The sequence below is a fragment of the Alexandromys fortis genome, unplaced genomic scaffold (genome assembly GCF_014885135.2).
Source record: "Alexandromys fortis isolate MF-2015 unplaced genomic scaffold, M_Fortis_MF-2015_v1.1 scaffold_72, whole genome shotgun sequence".
In the NCBI taxonomy this organism is placed as follows: domain Eukaryota; kingdom Metazoa; phylum Chordata; class Mammalia; order Rodentia; family Cricetidae; genus Alexandromys; species Alexandromys fortis.
The window spans coordinates 8,202,797-8,217,056 of NW_026067969.1; the positions used below are offsets into that span (position 1 = coordinate 8,202,797).

Below are 14,260 nucleotides of genomic sequence, written 5' to 3' on the forward strand. Positions count from 1 at the left end.
GGGTTTTTTGTTTTCTTCGAGACAGGGTTTCTCTGTGTAGCTCTGGCTATCCTGTAACTCACAGAGATCCGCCTGCCTCTGCCTTCCAAGTGTTGGGATTAAAGGCCTGCGCCAGCACCACCTGGCATAAGATCAAGAATTTAATGCCAACTGCTTAACGAGATCTCAGAGTTGACTTACTCAGGATTACAGTAAACCCTGTTGGAGACCTTTCTCAGGCTGGACAGTCGTCTGTGTCAATGGTTGGGGGTTCCACTGAGGACGGAAGCCAGCAGACTCATGTCCGCTCTGCTTGTTGCCTGGCGGACAGAGAGCTCATGTCTGTTAACTCTTGGGGTCAGGAGATGCTGCTCTTTGTCTTTTTGATACTAGACTCCTGGCCCCTGAAGGAGGCACCGCAGACTGACCCCCACCCTGGCTTCTGAACCACAAACACTTCCAGAGCACTCTGGGAGAATGTAGCATCATGCCTTGCTTTGTTTTCATTGTGCCATTCAGAGATCCTCCACCAAAACGCTGGTGCAACACCTGCCAGGTGTACTACATGGGAGACCTTATCCAGCACCGCAGGACACAGGAGCACAAGGTGCGACAGCCGCTCATGCTTCAAAGGCACCTGTGTGTGCCACAGCCAGGTGGGGGAGGGGGTCCGGGTGGGAGTGGGATGCAAAGTCTATTTTTGTCTTCATGTGACTATCCCTCACGTGACTTCTGGTGAGTCAGTCATGTTCCCTTTGGGCTTTTACTTTGCCCATCTGTTCAGTGTAGGCACCAGCTCACCCTGCTATTCAGCCTCTACCCTACTGAGGTGTCTTTGGTGGCTGTCCTCCCTCCTAGCCTGTCTCTGTTGCCACCTACCTCTCACATAGTGAAGAGAACTGATTTTGCATGTCCCATTGTAGGGTCAGAGCTGGGTTGAGCCCGCAAGCTTGACAGGTGAGGTCTCATTGGGCCACTGATAGGGTGGCTTGTACCTAGGAATGCTACAATGCACCACATGGCCTGCCTTCCTTTCCCCAGATCGCAAAACAATCCCTGAGGCCCTTCTGTACCATCTGCAGCCGTTATTTCAAGACCCCTCGAAAGTTTGTGGAACATGTAAAGTCCCAGGGACACAAAGACAAGGCCAAGGAGGTAACCCCCACTGCCTGAGCACAGCATGAATCCGTTCCCCAAGATCATAGAGCAAGGCCTAGAACCCTCAGAAGTGTGTGGTACCTTAGCTGCCCATATCTGACTTAAGTCCCTCACCTGTGCCTTGGGCAGCTGAAGACACTTGAAAAGGAGATAGTGAACCCAGAGGAGGAGCACTTCATCACGGTGGATGCCGTTGGTTGCTTCGAGAGTGATCAAGAAGAGGACGAGGATGATGAGGAAGAGGAAGAGATTGAGGCTGAGGAGGAATTCTGCAAGCAGGTATGTGGGGTGAGCCATTCGAGGCTATTGGGGACCGAGGGGCTGCCCTACTCCTTGAGGGGCCCAGATACTGTGCTGGCATTTGTAAGCACTAATACATGACGCAGTTATGGGCTGTGTCACATGGCCATGGAACTAAGCTTGAACATTGAGTGACATTGAGTGACAGGTGACATATGCAAAGGCCTTAAAGGCTGAGATACCATGTGGGGCAAGGGAAGGCAGAGGGAACAGTGCTTAGCAAGGCACAGAAGGCACGCTACAGCAGTCCTGGGAGGCTTTGGGTAAGATTTCCCTGCTATTCTTGGACAAAGGAAAAGAAACGCAGGTGGATTGGGGTGGGGAGGGGAAGGCAGTGGACTAGGAACTATAGCCCAGTGGTAGAGTCCTTGCCTAGCACGGGCAAAGCCCTAGATTCACCCCCCTAGTACCGGGGGAGGGAAGTCATACAGGCTCCAGCACGAAGGAAGCTGAAGCAGAGGGTTGAGAGCTCCATCATGTGCTATACCAAGACCCTGTCTCCAAAAAGAAAAAAGAAAGAAAAGAAAGAGGATGGAGAGATGAGTAGGAGGTGGTGAGAAGCTGTGCTGCTCCCAGAGGACCTGGGTTCAGTTCCCCACACCACGTCAGATCGCTCCTGACTGCCTGTGCCTCCAAAGCTCTGGAGATTTGACAGATGCTAGCCTCAGGTACCCACGCGTGCACACACTCAAGTGTGCTGAAAAAGCCTCAGAAAGGAAGTGTTTATTCACCCACAACGCAGTCATCAGGACACCTGGGAGGCAGGATCGGCATGTGCCGTGGCTCAGAGGCCACCCTGAACGGGCTGTAAGCCGAGGGGCATGGTTGGTGCTCTGGAGACCATGAGTGCACTGCAGGCCCCTGACCTGTGTCCGGGTGGGGCCAGAGGCACCACATCTGAGCTCTCGCTCCCTCTCCAGGTGAGGTCAGGAGATACATCCTTAGAGGAATGGAAAGGCTCAGAGACTTACAGCCCCAACACGGCATACGGTAAGACCCCAACCTAAGCCCCCAGCCGCCACAGCACTCCAGTCTAGCAGCCCACCCTCTGGTGCTCTTCTCTTCTCCCACCTAGAGCAGGTGGGACACCCAACTGGTGAGAGGGACCTGGGTATGCAGCCCCTGCTGTCTGTCCCCCAGGTGTGGACTTCCTGGTGCCCGCCATGGGCTATGTCTGCCGCATCTGTCACAAGTTCTACGACACTAACTCAGGATTGCGGCTCTCCCACTGCAAGTCCCTGGCCCACTTTGAGAACCTGCAGGTGAGTGGCCATCTGGCTGCCCTGCCCAGGGGCACGGCCTGTTCATATTGGTGGGTATGACCAGCAGCTGTTTGCTGCTGTACCAAGGCAGTTCCTGAGCATGCTCCACTCTGGCTTGGCTCTTTGTGTTACGTGCTTGTGCGTGTTGCAGGTCCGGGTGGGGGTGGGGTGGGGGTGACGCCGGAGCCTAGAGAGGATCACACAAGAGATCATTACTGTTTAGGCCCAAGTGGGGAAGCAGCTGCTGGCCAGGCGTGCCATACACTGCACCTAACTTGAAAACTTTTGTATCTAGAAATACAAAGCAGCCAAGAACCCCAGCCCTGCCAGCAGGCCCGTGAGCCGCAGGTGTGCGATCAACGCCCGCAATGCCCTGACTGCACTGTTCACCTCTAGCAGTAGCAATGGCCGCCTGCCCAGCCAGCCCAGCTCCCAGGACACAGCAAAAATACCCAGCAAGGTGAAGCCTGGATGCCCCAAGCCCCCTCCTTCCCTTCGGCGCTCAGCTCGCCTCAAAACCTGATAGAGGGAGCTCCGGCCAGCCAGCCTGACTAGGGCCCGGCCTGCTAATGTTTTCTAGGTACTGCGTGGAGATGTTCACGTGGTTGATGTTATTACTCAAAATCCAATAAAGAGTTGCTCCGCTTTGCAGCCCCCACCAGCACTGTGTCGGGGTGGAGACAGGGAGGGGCACCTACTCTCTGGACACAGTGTGGTGGAGGACCAGGAAACCAAAGTCAGGCTTCCTGAGATGCAGGGTCTCTGGGATAGGACTACAAGGGACTTCTCTGAGCCTCCTCAGTTTCCCTCATAGTGTATCAAGGATAGAAAGGCAACTTGAGAGAAAATTCTTATGGCTGGTGGCCCTAGCAGATGGTCTTGCTCCTACCCCCAAGTTGCAGATAAAGAGGCCTTAGCAGGGTCATGTGACTTGCCAAGTCAGACTGGCCAGGACTTAACCCTAGGTGTAAATTCTTGGCCCGTGTGTTGACCTCTATCCAGCTGCATCTCACAGAAGCCAGAGCAGACATGGAGTTAAGATTTGGGACTGGGAGGGTCCCCTGCTGCTGAGGTTCAGCTCTTGATTGGCCAGGAAAGCACAACCCTCCTAACCCAAAGACAGATGAGCAGTGAACTGACCCAGCCTTAGCTCTGTTGTTTCCTCATTTATAGAGAAATGACCTTCAGAGATAAGATGGCCTGGCTGTTAGTGCCAGCTGGGAAGACTAAGGCTAGAGTGGAACGCACCACGGTTTTCATGGTGAAAGGCCCTAGTGCCCAGAGGCTGAATGAGCTCAGTCACAGAGCATGTCTGTCTCTGCCAGGCTGGGAAGCAGCTGCTAGCAGGCAACACACCAGGTAGGGCAGGTAGGGAGGAAGCCCTGACCTTGCCTGTATCCTCCTCTGCATCAGAAATGAAAAATAGCTAAGAACCCCAGCCCCACGACGTGGCTCAGGAGCCTCAGTCTGCTCCATCTGCCCCCAGTGGCTACTGGGGCCCCTACCCTGACACAAAGAGGCAAGAGGGGCAGTGGTGTGGGAGATCTCTTTAATATGGACACTCAATCCAGGGTGGAGGGGAAAGAGACAGGAGCTGGGCAGTCGGATAAGTGAGTGAGCTGGCTCCACCTGGCTCCAGAAGGGATGATGGGGCAGTGGGGCTTGGTCCAGGTGGGTAGACCCACTGGGGGATCTGAAGGCCAGTACCTGAGGTGGTGTCTAAGCCAAGTGGTATCTACATAGGCCAGAACATGGCCTAGAGAGGCGAGGCCGGGACCTGGTTTGGGGCTCCCAGCACCTAGGGGCTGGCATCACTAGGGGCCTCCCCGAGTTGTTGCTGGAATTCCAGGCGTGTCTGCCGATTAGACTCCAGCAGCTCCTGGAGGCGGGCATGGAGGTGGTCGTTCTTCTCCTCCAGGTGGTCCAGACAAGAGTTGATCTGATCCAACATGGAGTTGATGGCAGCGTACTCTGGGAGGAAGGGAAAAGACAGAGGGAAGGTCCCATGTCTCCTCAGGGCTGGCAGACACAGTACACCCAGTGCCCCCAGCTCTCCCCAACCTTTCTGATTCTCAGTGTCCCCGTGCAGAAAATGAGTAGGTACCACAAGTGTCACAGAAATCATCCATAGGACAGCTTTCTTGTAGGGTCAGTGTGGTCCTGGCGCAATCTGCCAGTGTCCTGGCTGGTGGCCCTATCATATGCCAAGCTTCCTCTGCATTTCCTTCCATAGCTCCCTAGACGTCCGTGTTCCAAAGCGGGGCAGTCAAAAGCTGCAGTCTAGCCACGGCCTGACCTCCAGCCCTTCTGCGGCTCTCTCTGCCTTCACAGTAGTGTCCAGCAGCTTCCAGGCCCTGGAGCAGACCCAGCCCATTTCCCCTTTTAGCCCCTTCTCCCTCCCACCTCTTCTCCCCTCACACTGGCTTAGCCCATCTCAAGCCCTCTGCACGTACTGATGGCTCTGCCTGGAATGTCTTGGGTGGCCTTGTCTTTCCCTCTGGGATGAATACCATTTATCTAAGTCTCGGTATGGCTATCACCAAAGGGAGCCCTCCCGGTGTCCCACACTGGACCAGGCCTTTGCCTGAGCCTCTAGCCTCCACCTTGCACAGCTTTCCCCTCAGACGAGCTGGACAATAGTCTGGACTCCACCTCACACTCAGTTACAAAGGTCTGGGAGAGGTGACAGGTCTTGTGTTCTCTGCTGTTTCCCCAGTGCCCTCGACGACACAAATAAGCACTTACTGAATGAGTGAGTGAGTGAATGAATGCAGCTCTGACTTCCCAGTCCCTGCTCTTGCTCAGCTGTCTACCATCTAGAACTCATCGACCACAACAGCCCTTCAAGGACCAGCTCAAACACCTCCTCCTCCGCGTCTTCTCCATCTCCCTCTACTGCGACTTCTGACCTGCCTCTTGGCAATCCTATGTCCCTCAGGACCCAAGGTCTGGGACTGTGCCCACTGTGGGACCCAGTTCTGCGCCAGCCATGACTCAGAAACACTCAGCTGCCAGCATGGGACCAAAGGGGAAGTAGCTGGTGGATTTAAGAAAAAGGCCCAGGGAGGGTGTCTGGGATATGCCTTTGGGGGATGGTTCCCAGAAAGGGCATCCCTAAAGAAGATAGAGCCTCTGAAGGCTGCTGGATCTTAAAGTCCAAACCCCCTGGTACACATGGGGAAACTGAGGCCTAAGAAGGAAGGAACCAGAATAGCTTCCCATAGCTACTTGGTGGCAGGACCAAGACTCAGACCTGAAGGTCAGAGACCCTGAAGGTCTGTACTCCAGCAACTCCTTATTGGAGTAGGGGACACTGAGGTTCCAGGACTCCAAAAGCTCAGTTGGGGTCTGCAACAGCAAGAACTTAATGACAGCTGTTAAGACCCATCCTTCCCAGTTTCATGGCAGGCTAGCCGAGGGGTGAGGAGAGGCGGTGCCTTCATCGATGTCAAGGGTGCTTCCTAGCCGTTGCTCCTGTCTTGGGTCAGATAGCCTGCACCTCACCATCTCAGTGTCCACTCGGGGTCACACCGCACCCTCACCGAGTCCCCTCATGATGTTCCCACCATGGCTGCACAGCACCTGCCTCCAGCTGGAGGACAACCTTTATTAAGAGCAGAACCTGGGTGGTGAAAATATTCTGAAACTGTTGTGCCAATGGATATGCTGGGAATTCAGTGAGAGCCTGCGGAACTGTACGGTTTATGTGGTAAAATCTATTGTGTGACTGACAGCTCAATAAAGCGTTTATAACAAAGCAAAAGCATACTCCATCCTTACTACACAAGACCTGCTCTCTCGCTCAGGCACCAGGCTTGACTATGGTAAGAAAAAAAAAATACAAGCACTGTCCACTTTCAGAAGGAACTTGTACGCTGGAAGCTTAGAGTCTAACCATTTTCCATTCCGTTCTGCCCTTTAATCCCCACACATCCCAATACAGGAAACACCAATGTGCCCAGTATTGCAGATGGGAAAACTGAGGTTCCCAGACGTGCAAAAGGAGTCTGTGGGCTGATTCTTCCCCTGAGGTGCTTCCGCAGTGCTGTGCACCCAACATAGTGCTTGGTAAGCAGGTCACACCAGCAAAGCCAGGAGGCTGGGGTGCTGACTCAGCACAGTGGGGCGAACCCCTCCTGCAGAGAGCCAAGCAGGACCCGTCCCCCCTTCAGCGAAGAAAGTGGCTGAAGCAAATCTCAAACCGACAAGCTTCTGTGAAGCTGCCTCAGTTTCCCCTATGTAACCGTGGCTGGTGGGGACAGTTCCCCGGTACTGCTGCGTCCAGTGATCCGTTCGCTAGCGCTCGCTCGCCATTGCTTCCAAGGCGACTGTGGGGACAACTCCAGAGCCACCCAGGGGCGGGGTGGGACGGCTCTTCAGTCCCTCACACACACCTCCATCCCGGTCCCATTCCAGATCCCAGGACGGCACCCCTAGCAAAGCAAAGGTAGCCTCGGCAGCCCGCCCCCGCCCCGGTCACCTGCTTCCCCGAAGCTGTCATTCTCGCCTTCCGCGCCCGCATCCACCGGCATGCTTAGGTCCCCGTTGGGGCCCGACATTGCGGGCTCGGGCACCGCAGAGGCAACGCGAAAATGGAACTTGGCGACCGTCGCGCGGAAAGCCGAAGCTGGGCGGAAGGTGCAAGCAGCTGGTGGAACGCCGGGCCGGAAGGGTGGATTGCAGCGGCTCACCCCGGCCCGCCCTCAGCCCCGCCCAGAGCCCTGCCCCGAGGCCTCACAAGCCACGCCCTCAAGCGGGGCTCCGCCCCTGTCCGCTCTCAGGCTCCTCCTCTCACTTCCGTATAGCGTCCGTCTCTTGGGCGCTGGACCCCGCGGTCCGCAGAGCCAGTGCACTCACTGAAAGCCAGGCAGTAGAAACCCTGGCCCGCTAGAGCTTGAGACTTCTACTAGGCTCCACCTGCTGCCTTCGTCCCTTTTTTTTCTTCTTTTTTTTCGAGACAGGGTTTCTCTGTAGCTTTGGAGCCTGTCCTGGAACTAGCTCTGTAGACCAGGCTGGCCTCGAACTCACAGAGATCCTCCTTCTGCTTCCCGAGTGCTGGGACTAAAGGCGTGCGCCAATACCGCCCGGCTCTCCCAAGGATTTAAATAGCTTCGAGAACTTTATTCCCAGTCACAAGGAATCGCATTCTTCCCATCTCCTCCAGGTGCAGCCGAGATACCCATAACTGCGTCCTATCTTGGCCTTATCTCTTCTCTTCGGGCTCTCAAAGACTACACTTATGGCTAGAAATCAGACCAGACTCCAGCCTGGACAGTAGATTTGACCAATGCCAATAAACAGGGCATGAAGCGGGCGACTGGCATCCACCTGTAATGCCAGCTCCAGGGAAATTCAATGCCTCTGGCTTCCTCAAGCACCTGCACTCAATGTGCACCACAGACAGACAGACATATCATTAAAAGTAAAAAATAAACTGGGCAGTGATGGTGCCCACCTTTAATCCCAGCACTTGGGAGGCAGAGGCAGCAGGCGGATCTTTGGAAGCTCAAGGCCAACCTGGTCTACAGAGCGTGTTCTGGGACAGTCAGGACTGTTACACAGAGAAACCCTGTCTTGAAAAATCAAAACCCACTGTCTGTTCTGAAGGACCTGGGTTCAACTCCCAGCACTCACCATGGTGGCTCATGACTCTGTAACTTCAGCTCCAGGTGATCCGACTCCTCCTGGCCTCTATGAGAACTATGGCATGTATGTGGTTCACGTACATATAGGTAGGAATACATAAATAATGTGGGCACGGTGATGCACGCCTTTAATCCCAGCCCTTTGAAAGCAGAAGCAGGCAGAACTCTATGAGTCCAAGGCCAGTCTGCTCTTCATAGAGTTCCAGACCAGCCAGGGATACATAGTAAGACTCTGATCCAAAAGAAAAAATTTAGATCTGTGTTCAAATTGGAGCTCAGGAATGAAGTATGTGGGTGTCTTCCTTTCCTGGCTAGTCATTGAGGCTTTAACCAGTAGGTCTTAGCTGTATCTCTCCATCTGGAACCTTCTTGGACTTGAACATTGCCTCTATTCCTCCAGGCTGCTCTGCCTGTGTCAGCCAGATCTTTTTTTTTTGTTTGTTTGTTTTTTGTTTTTTTTTTTTTTTTTTTGTTTTTGTTTTTCGAGACAGGGTTTCTCTGTGGTTTTGGAGCCTGTCCTGGAACTAGCTCTTGTAGACCAGGCTGGTCTTGAATTCACAGAGATCCGCTTGCCTCTGCCTCCCAAGTGCTGGGATTAAAGGCGTGTGCCACCCGCCGGGCTCAGCCAGATCTCTTAAATCCAGCCCAGATTTCAACACTTTCTGCTGAGCTGGGTCTCAGGTCTGTGCTGCCCCCTGCAGGACTGTGGGTGTGGCTGGTTGCCACTTGACACACCTCTCTTTTCAGTCAAGGTGAAAAGGGCTGTGTTTGTGTGTGAGATGGGAAAGGGGTTCATTTGGAACCTCATGCATTCTGGGAAGGGGGAAGAGAAATGGCTGCAGACTCCTAGCAATCACAGGGTCGGGAAGAATGTGGGGTGTCTGTACCTCCACATTCCCCCTCCAGGCTCTCCCAACTTCCCAGTTCCAGAGGGGCTGCCCTTTGGAACCTGTGCAGGTGGCCAAGTGCAAGATGCCCATTGGAGACAAGGCACGGAGGAGCTAGTGTTGCCCTTGCTGGGGGCACCAAGCCAAAACAGCAGCAAGTGTAATATTGTTCTGTACAGGAGGGATTTGGGGCAGTTAGTGGTCACGATGGTGGAAGCTGGGGCGAGGCTGGAGTTCTGGAGCCTTCTTTTCCCTGAGCCTTCTTTCTGCAGTCCTACCTACCATCATGCTGGACTAACACTGGTGTGAGCCCACCCTCTGCCCCTCCCCTCATTGTTATGGGGTTAAGCAGCACAGACTCAGAGAATTTGAGACAGGCGTTTATTTAGCAGACAAGGGGGTGCCATTGGGGCAGGTGGCTGGGCAGTGCTGCCCAGATAAGAAGAGTCATCTGCTACTCATTGTTTTGTGGCTGGCGGGTAACCAAGTAGCTCTCAGCAACAGGAGAGATGGGACCGGGGACAGGCAGGAAGCACCTGAGAAACTGTAGCAGAATCAGAACACCACCGTTCAGGGGAAGAGCGAAGACAAGCTGGAGACCCCCGTCCCCTACACCCTGGCCTCCCACTGGGTCATTGCCCATCCCAGCCAGCCACAGGCTGGAGACCCCCATCACCTATACCCCAGCCTCCCAATGGGTCGCTGCCCATCCCAGCCAGCCACAGGCTGGAGACCCTGTCCCCTATGTCCTGGCCTCCCACCCGGCCCCTCCCCATTCCAGCCACACTCACTGCCTGTTCAGTTGTCAATGCATTGGTCTGTAGGAGAGAAAGTTCGTCAGAAGAGAGTACGGGTGCATGTTGTGATGTCTGGCCACTAGGAGCCTATGTTTCCTCAGGTCCAGACTAGCCCAACTAACTACAAAAGATCTGGGACTTCTTTCAGGGTTGGGGCAGCGAAAGGACCCATGTGGAACAGACAACACGAGAGAAAGACCCAAAGAACTGCCAAAGGGCAGGGGTGGGAGGTACTTAGCAGATCGTGTACCCAGGCTTTCTGCCTGCTTATCTGCTGGGCCCTGGTAGCATCTCAGCTGGTGGCTCTGTGTGACCTGACTGGAGGAGCCTCCTGCTCAGGCTACTTGAAAACAAGATGTCTCCCAAGTCATGGGATGGGGATAGGCCCCAGACAGCAAGGCTCAGGGTTTGTAGGTTTGTTTGTCCAAGGTTCCAGCTGTAGGCGGAAGTGGCTTGGGGCAGCACTGCTGAGGGTATTTGAGATAAACCAGGTTTCCTCATCTGGGAATGTTCTGGGTCAACTGGCAGAAGGAAAACTTAGGGCTGGGATCCCTAAGGACTCCACAGACCGCAGGGTGTCACAGAGTCTTCCAGACCTCAAGGTGGATCCCAGTGGCTAGAGCAAGGGACCGTGTCTTCCCTTTCTCTGGTGGGCAGGTATCAGCCTGGACAGTCCCCACATCCCCACGTCCCTTTCCCCTCTCCCCAGCTGGCCATTACCGGTGGGGACAGAGAAGATGATGTGGTCATCTGTTAGCCCCAGAGACTTGGCAAAGCGGACAAAACGCTCCTTTAGTTCATCGGGCAGTTCCTTGGTTCTTCCTGCAACCAAGATCAGCAGAGAGTGATCACAGGACACTCCATACCTATCACTGACCTAGCAAGTGAGGTCTCAGACTTGTTATCCGTGGAGGTCTGCAGAGAGACCACTCCCTGGGCTGAGACTGTGGGATCCCAACCTTGAGTGTAACCGGAAGTTGAGTCTCTAAGCAGCATCCAAGAACTCACCATACAGGGTGACCTTGAAGTACTGTTTGTTTCCAGAAGTCCTCTTCTTGAAAAACACCATGGCAAACTGGTCGTAGTCAGTAGTGGCCACTTGTACGTTGTAGCTCCGTATCTGAGGATAACCTGTGGGCGAGAAGGACAGGGGATGGGTTCTGCCCCGAGAAGAGGAAAGCAGGCGTTGTGTACTTTCTACCCGACTTTCAGAGTGCCTCTCCCCATTACAGAGTCTGGGTAGAAGGACAAGGGCCCCACTCCTCTCAGGACTCACTGCGAATGTTTCCCAGGGTGAACCGGCCAGCCCTGGAGCTCTGAACAAAAGTTCTGATCCAGTAGTCACAGCGCTGGTCCCTGTGGGAGAACCGGGAGTGAGCAGGGATGTGGCACAGGCCGGAATGCCCCTTGGATTGGGGTAGAGGGGTTAGAATTCTGGTGTCCTCCACCCCTGTCCATCCAACCAGTAATAGCCTGTCCCCAAACCTGGCAGGAAGCCCCACCCACCCATCTTAGATGTACCTGGGCCTTCCCCCTCTGGGTCTTCCCTGCCTGACCCCACTGAGACCCTTCCCCCAGAATGTACAGATCCTCTTCCCGGTGCCTTTGTGGGGTGACCTCCCCTCCCCACACACAATCCAGGCCCCGTGTAAGTAACCCTACTCCTTTCCCTGCTCCTTCTCTGCCTCTTCCCTCGGCTGGTTATTTCTGAGCTGCTAACCTGCTCCAAGCTAAGCATCACATTTCGAGCCCTCAGGCCATACTCGGCTTTTCCTCCAATCCCACCCAATCCTGTCCTCCACAGCTGAGCTCCCCAAACCTGCCTTTCATCTACCTTTGCTCCTCAGCCACCCAGCTCTGCAGGTGGTGAGCCCTGGCTGCCCTCTCCCCAACTGACACCCTGGCCCCACCACTGTCATCTCTCCAACCGACACCCTGACCTCACTCTCCCTGTTCTTCCCACTCTGGTGGCACTCTCCCCCATTCTCCCGTGCTCCAGCTGAGCCAGGACTGCCCTTGCAGGAGCCCCAGACCAAGCCCTGGCACAGGGTGAAGCGCCCCAGAAACTACCACACTCCTGGTTGCCCATCAACCCTTGCTCGGGTGGCCATGCCAATGGCTGACTGCATCTCGAAGACACAGCATCTGACACAGGGCCCACCAGCTCCTGCTGTGCACACTTCTGCCTCCTTCAAGGCCACCTCCCAGGAGGCCCTGGATAGAGGCTGGATTCAATGCCCCTTCTCCCTTTCATTCTCTTTTTGATGTGTGTCTGTGTGTGCATATGGAGACCCGAGGGCAATGCCTGGTGACTTCCTCCATCACTCTCCACCTTATTTTTTTTAATTAAAAATTATTATTGGGATTAGGGATTTAGCTCAGAAGTAGAGTGTTTGCCTTGCAAGTGCAAAGTCCTGGGTTTGGTCCAGTTATGTGTATGATTATTATGAGTGTTTTGTCAGCGTGTATGTCTATGCAATGTTCGTACACAGGTGCCATGGAGGTCAGAAGAGGATGTTGGTCTGAGCAGGGGTAGTACAAGCCTTTAATCCCAGCCCTCAGGATGCAGAGGCAGGTGGATCTCTGTGAGTTCAAGCCAGCCATGTCTACAGAGTGAGTTCCGGGAAGAACAGCCAGAACTATATAGAGAAATCCTGTCCCCTCAAAAAACAAACCAACTGGGTGGTAGTGGCACACACCTTTAACCCCAGCACTCAGGAGGCAGATGCAGGTGGAATTCTGTGAGTTCAAGGCCGGCCTGGTCTACAAAGCAAGTTCCAGGACAGGCTCCAAAAGCTACACAGAGAAACCCTGTCTCGAAAAAACAAAAACGAAAAAAAGAAAAAACAAAAAGAGGATGTTGGATTCCTTAGAACTGGAGTTACAGACAGTTGTGAGCTGCCATGTGGATGCTGGGAATCAAACCCAGGTCCTCTGCAAACACAGCCAGTGCTCTTAACCACTGAGCCATCTCCCCAGACCCTCCACCTTACTTTTGAGACAAGGTCTCTTATTAAACCTGGAGTTCACTGACTGGATTAAGGGATCCTGGTTGTGTGCACACGCGCACATGCTCACGCTCACGCGCACACACACACACACACACACACACACACACACACACACACACACCGGGCTAAGATGTCACACCCAGCTTCTTTACATTGACTCAGGGGGATTGAACTCAGAATCTCATGCTTATGTGGCACGCACTCTATGGACAGAGCTGTCGCCCTAGCTCCCTCCCTCTTGCTTTCTGTGGATTGTATGTCCATCCTCATCTGATAGAAGACAGGAATGAAGGGAAGGAACGAGCAAGAAATGGACCAAGTCCTTGGCTGTGACATGGGGGTGACAGGGCCTCACCTGAGCAGGATGGAGGTGACATTGTAGCTCTTGTTGTCCTCTTGCAGCTCGTAGATGGTGCTGTACATGGTAAAGCGGCCTTCGTCTTCTTTCTGGACCGCATTGCCTGCCAGGCCCACAACATACCACCTCCCCTGAAACTGCAAGGGGTTAATGACAGATGGAGCCAGAGATGGCTGCACATGGCTGCTCCTCCTGCGCTGGTCCTGCTGGTGCCTTCAGGCAGGCTGGAGAGTGGCAGGGTCTGTCTACAGACACAGGCACACAGGCATGAATTGGACTTCTCCAAGGCCAAGCAAGACCCTAGGTGGAGTTGCTGAGTTGGAGGATGGGGTGGTCCTGGGCAAGGGGCTGTTGGCCTTCTGCTTCCTGCTTGGTGTAGAGCTGACTAAAGAGATCACCCACCTTACACAGACAATGGGGGTTTCAGAAAAGGAGGTATAGACCGGTGAAGTTCCCCCAGACTGACTGTCAGAGCAGAACAAGGTGAGGCTTCCACTGGGACGCACAGTGATCGTGAGCGAACCCTGACCCTAGTCTCCCAGAGTTTTATCCATCCTACCCAGTGTTGTCCGTGAAGTCTTTGGCTTCTCTTCCCATCTGCTCCCCATTTCCCTTGCTCCCTCCTGCAGTTGCCCTTCCAGGTCCCTACCTTATCCTTCTGGAAGCCTGGCTGCAGGGGAACCTTGAGCAGAGATGGGGCGGGGATCAAGTTCTGAGTTGAGTCCTGGGCCCAGCTCTGCAGAACCCCAAGCAGGGTAAGGCCCAGAAACAGGACACCCAGGGCCATGGTTTCAGCAGTTACTGGGTCCCGTAGGTAGGAGGAGGAAGAGATTGAGGAGGACTCCCCAGAGACACTCTTTATG

At 54.3% G+C, this 14,260-nt stretch overlaps 3 protein-coding genes across 8 annotated transcripts in view; 1 reads left to right on the forward strand and 2 right to left on the reverse strand.

Annotated features, from left to right (window-relative positions):
- Ciz1 (CDKN1A interacting zinc finger protein 1) overlaps positions 1-3,357 on the forward strand; it is a 16,267-nt gene extending 12,910 nt beyond the window's left edge. For all 6 annotated transcript variants that reach the window (XM_050155379.1, XM_050155380.1, XM_050155382.1 and 3 more), the window contains 6 exons: positions 499-586; positions 1,021-1,134; positions 1,267-1,416; positions 2,358-2,427; positions 2,578-2,699; positions 2,995-3,357. In XM_050155379.1, the coding sequence (XP_050011336.1) occupies positions 499-586; positions 1,021-1,134; positions 1,267-1,416; positions 2,358-2,427; positions 2,578-2,699; positions 2,995-3,222 (772 nt within the window). In that variant the 3' untranslated portion in view covers positions 3,223-3,357. The remainder of the gene's footprint in view (positions 1-498; positions 587-1,020; positions 1,135-1,266; positions 1,417-2,357; positions 2,428-2,577; positions 2,700-2,994) is intronic.
- Positions 3,358-4,234: 877 nt separating this feature from the next.
- Bbln (bublin coiled coil protein) lies at positions 4,235-7,381 on the reverse strand. Its single transcript, XM_050155414.1, has 2 exons — positions 7,180-7,381; positions 4,235-4,670 (listed from the first exon to the last, which is right to left on the reverse strand). Exons 1-2 carry the CDS (start codon positions 7,256-7,258, stop codon positions 4,498-4,500), a joined length of 252 nt encoding a protein of 83 aa, XP_050011371.1. The 5' UTR covers positions 7,259-7,381; the 3' UTR covers positions 4,235-4,497.
- Positions 7,382-9,600: 2,219 nt separating this feature from the next.
- Positions 9,601-14,260, reverse strand: Lcn2 (lipocalin 2). Its single transcript, XM_050155403.1, has 7 exons — positions 14,047-14,260; positions 13,395-13,534; positions 11,305-11,384; positions 11,037-11,159; positions 10,749-10,850; positions 10,023-10,049; positions 9,601-9,775 (listed from the first exon to the last, which is right to left on the reverse strand). Exons 1-6 carry the CDS (start codon positions 14,182-14,184, stop codon positions 10,030-10,032), a joined length of 603 nt encoding a protein of 200 aa, XP_050011360.1. The 5' UTR covers positions 14,185-14,260; the 3' UTR covers positions 9,601-9,775; positions 10,023-10,029.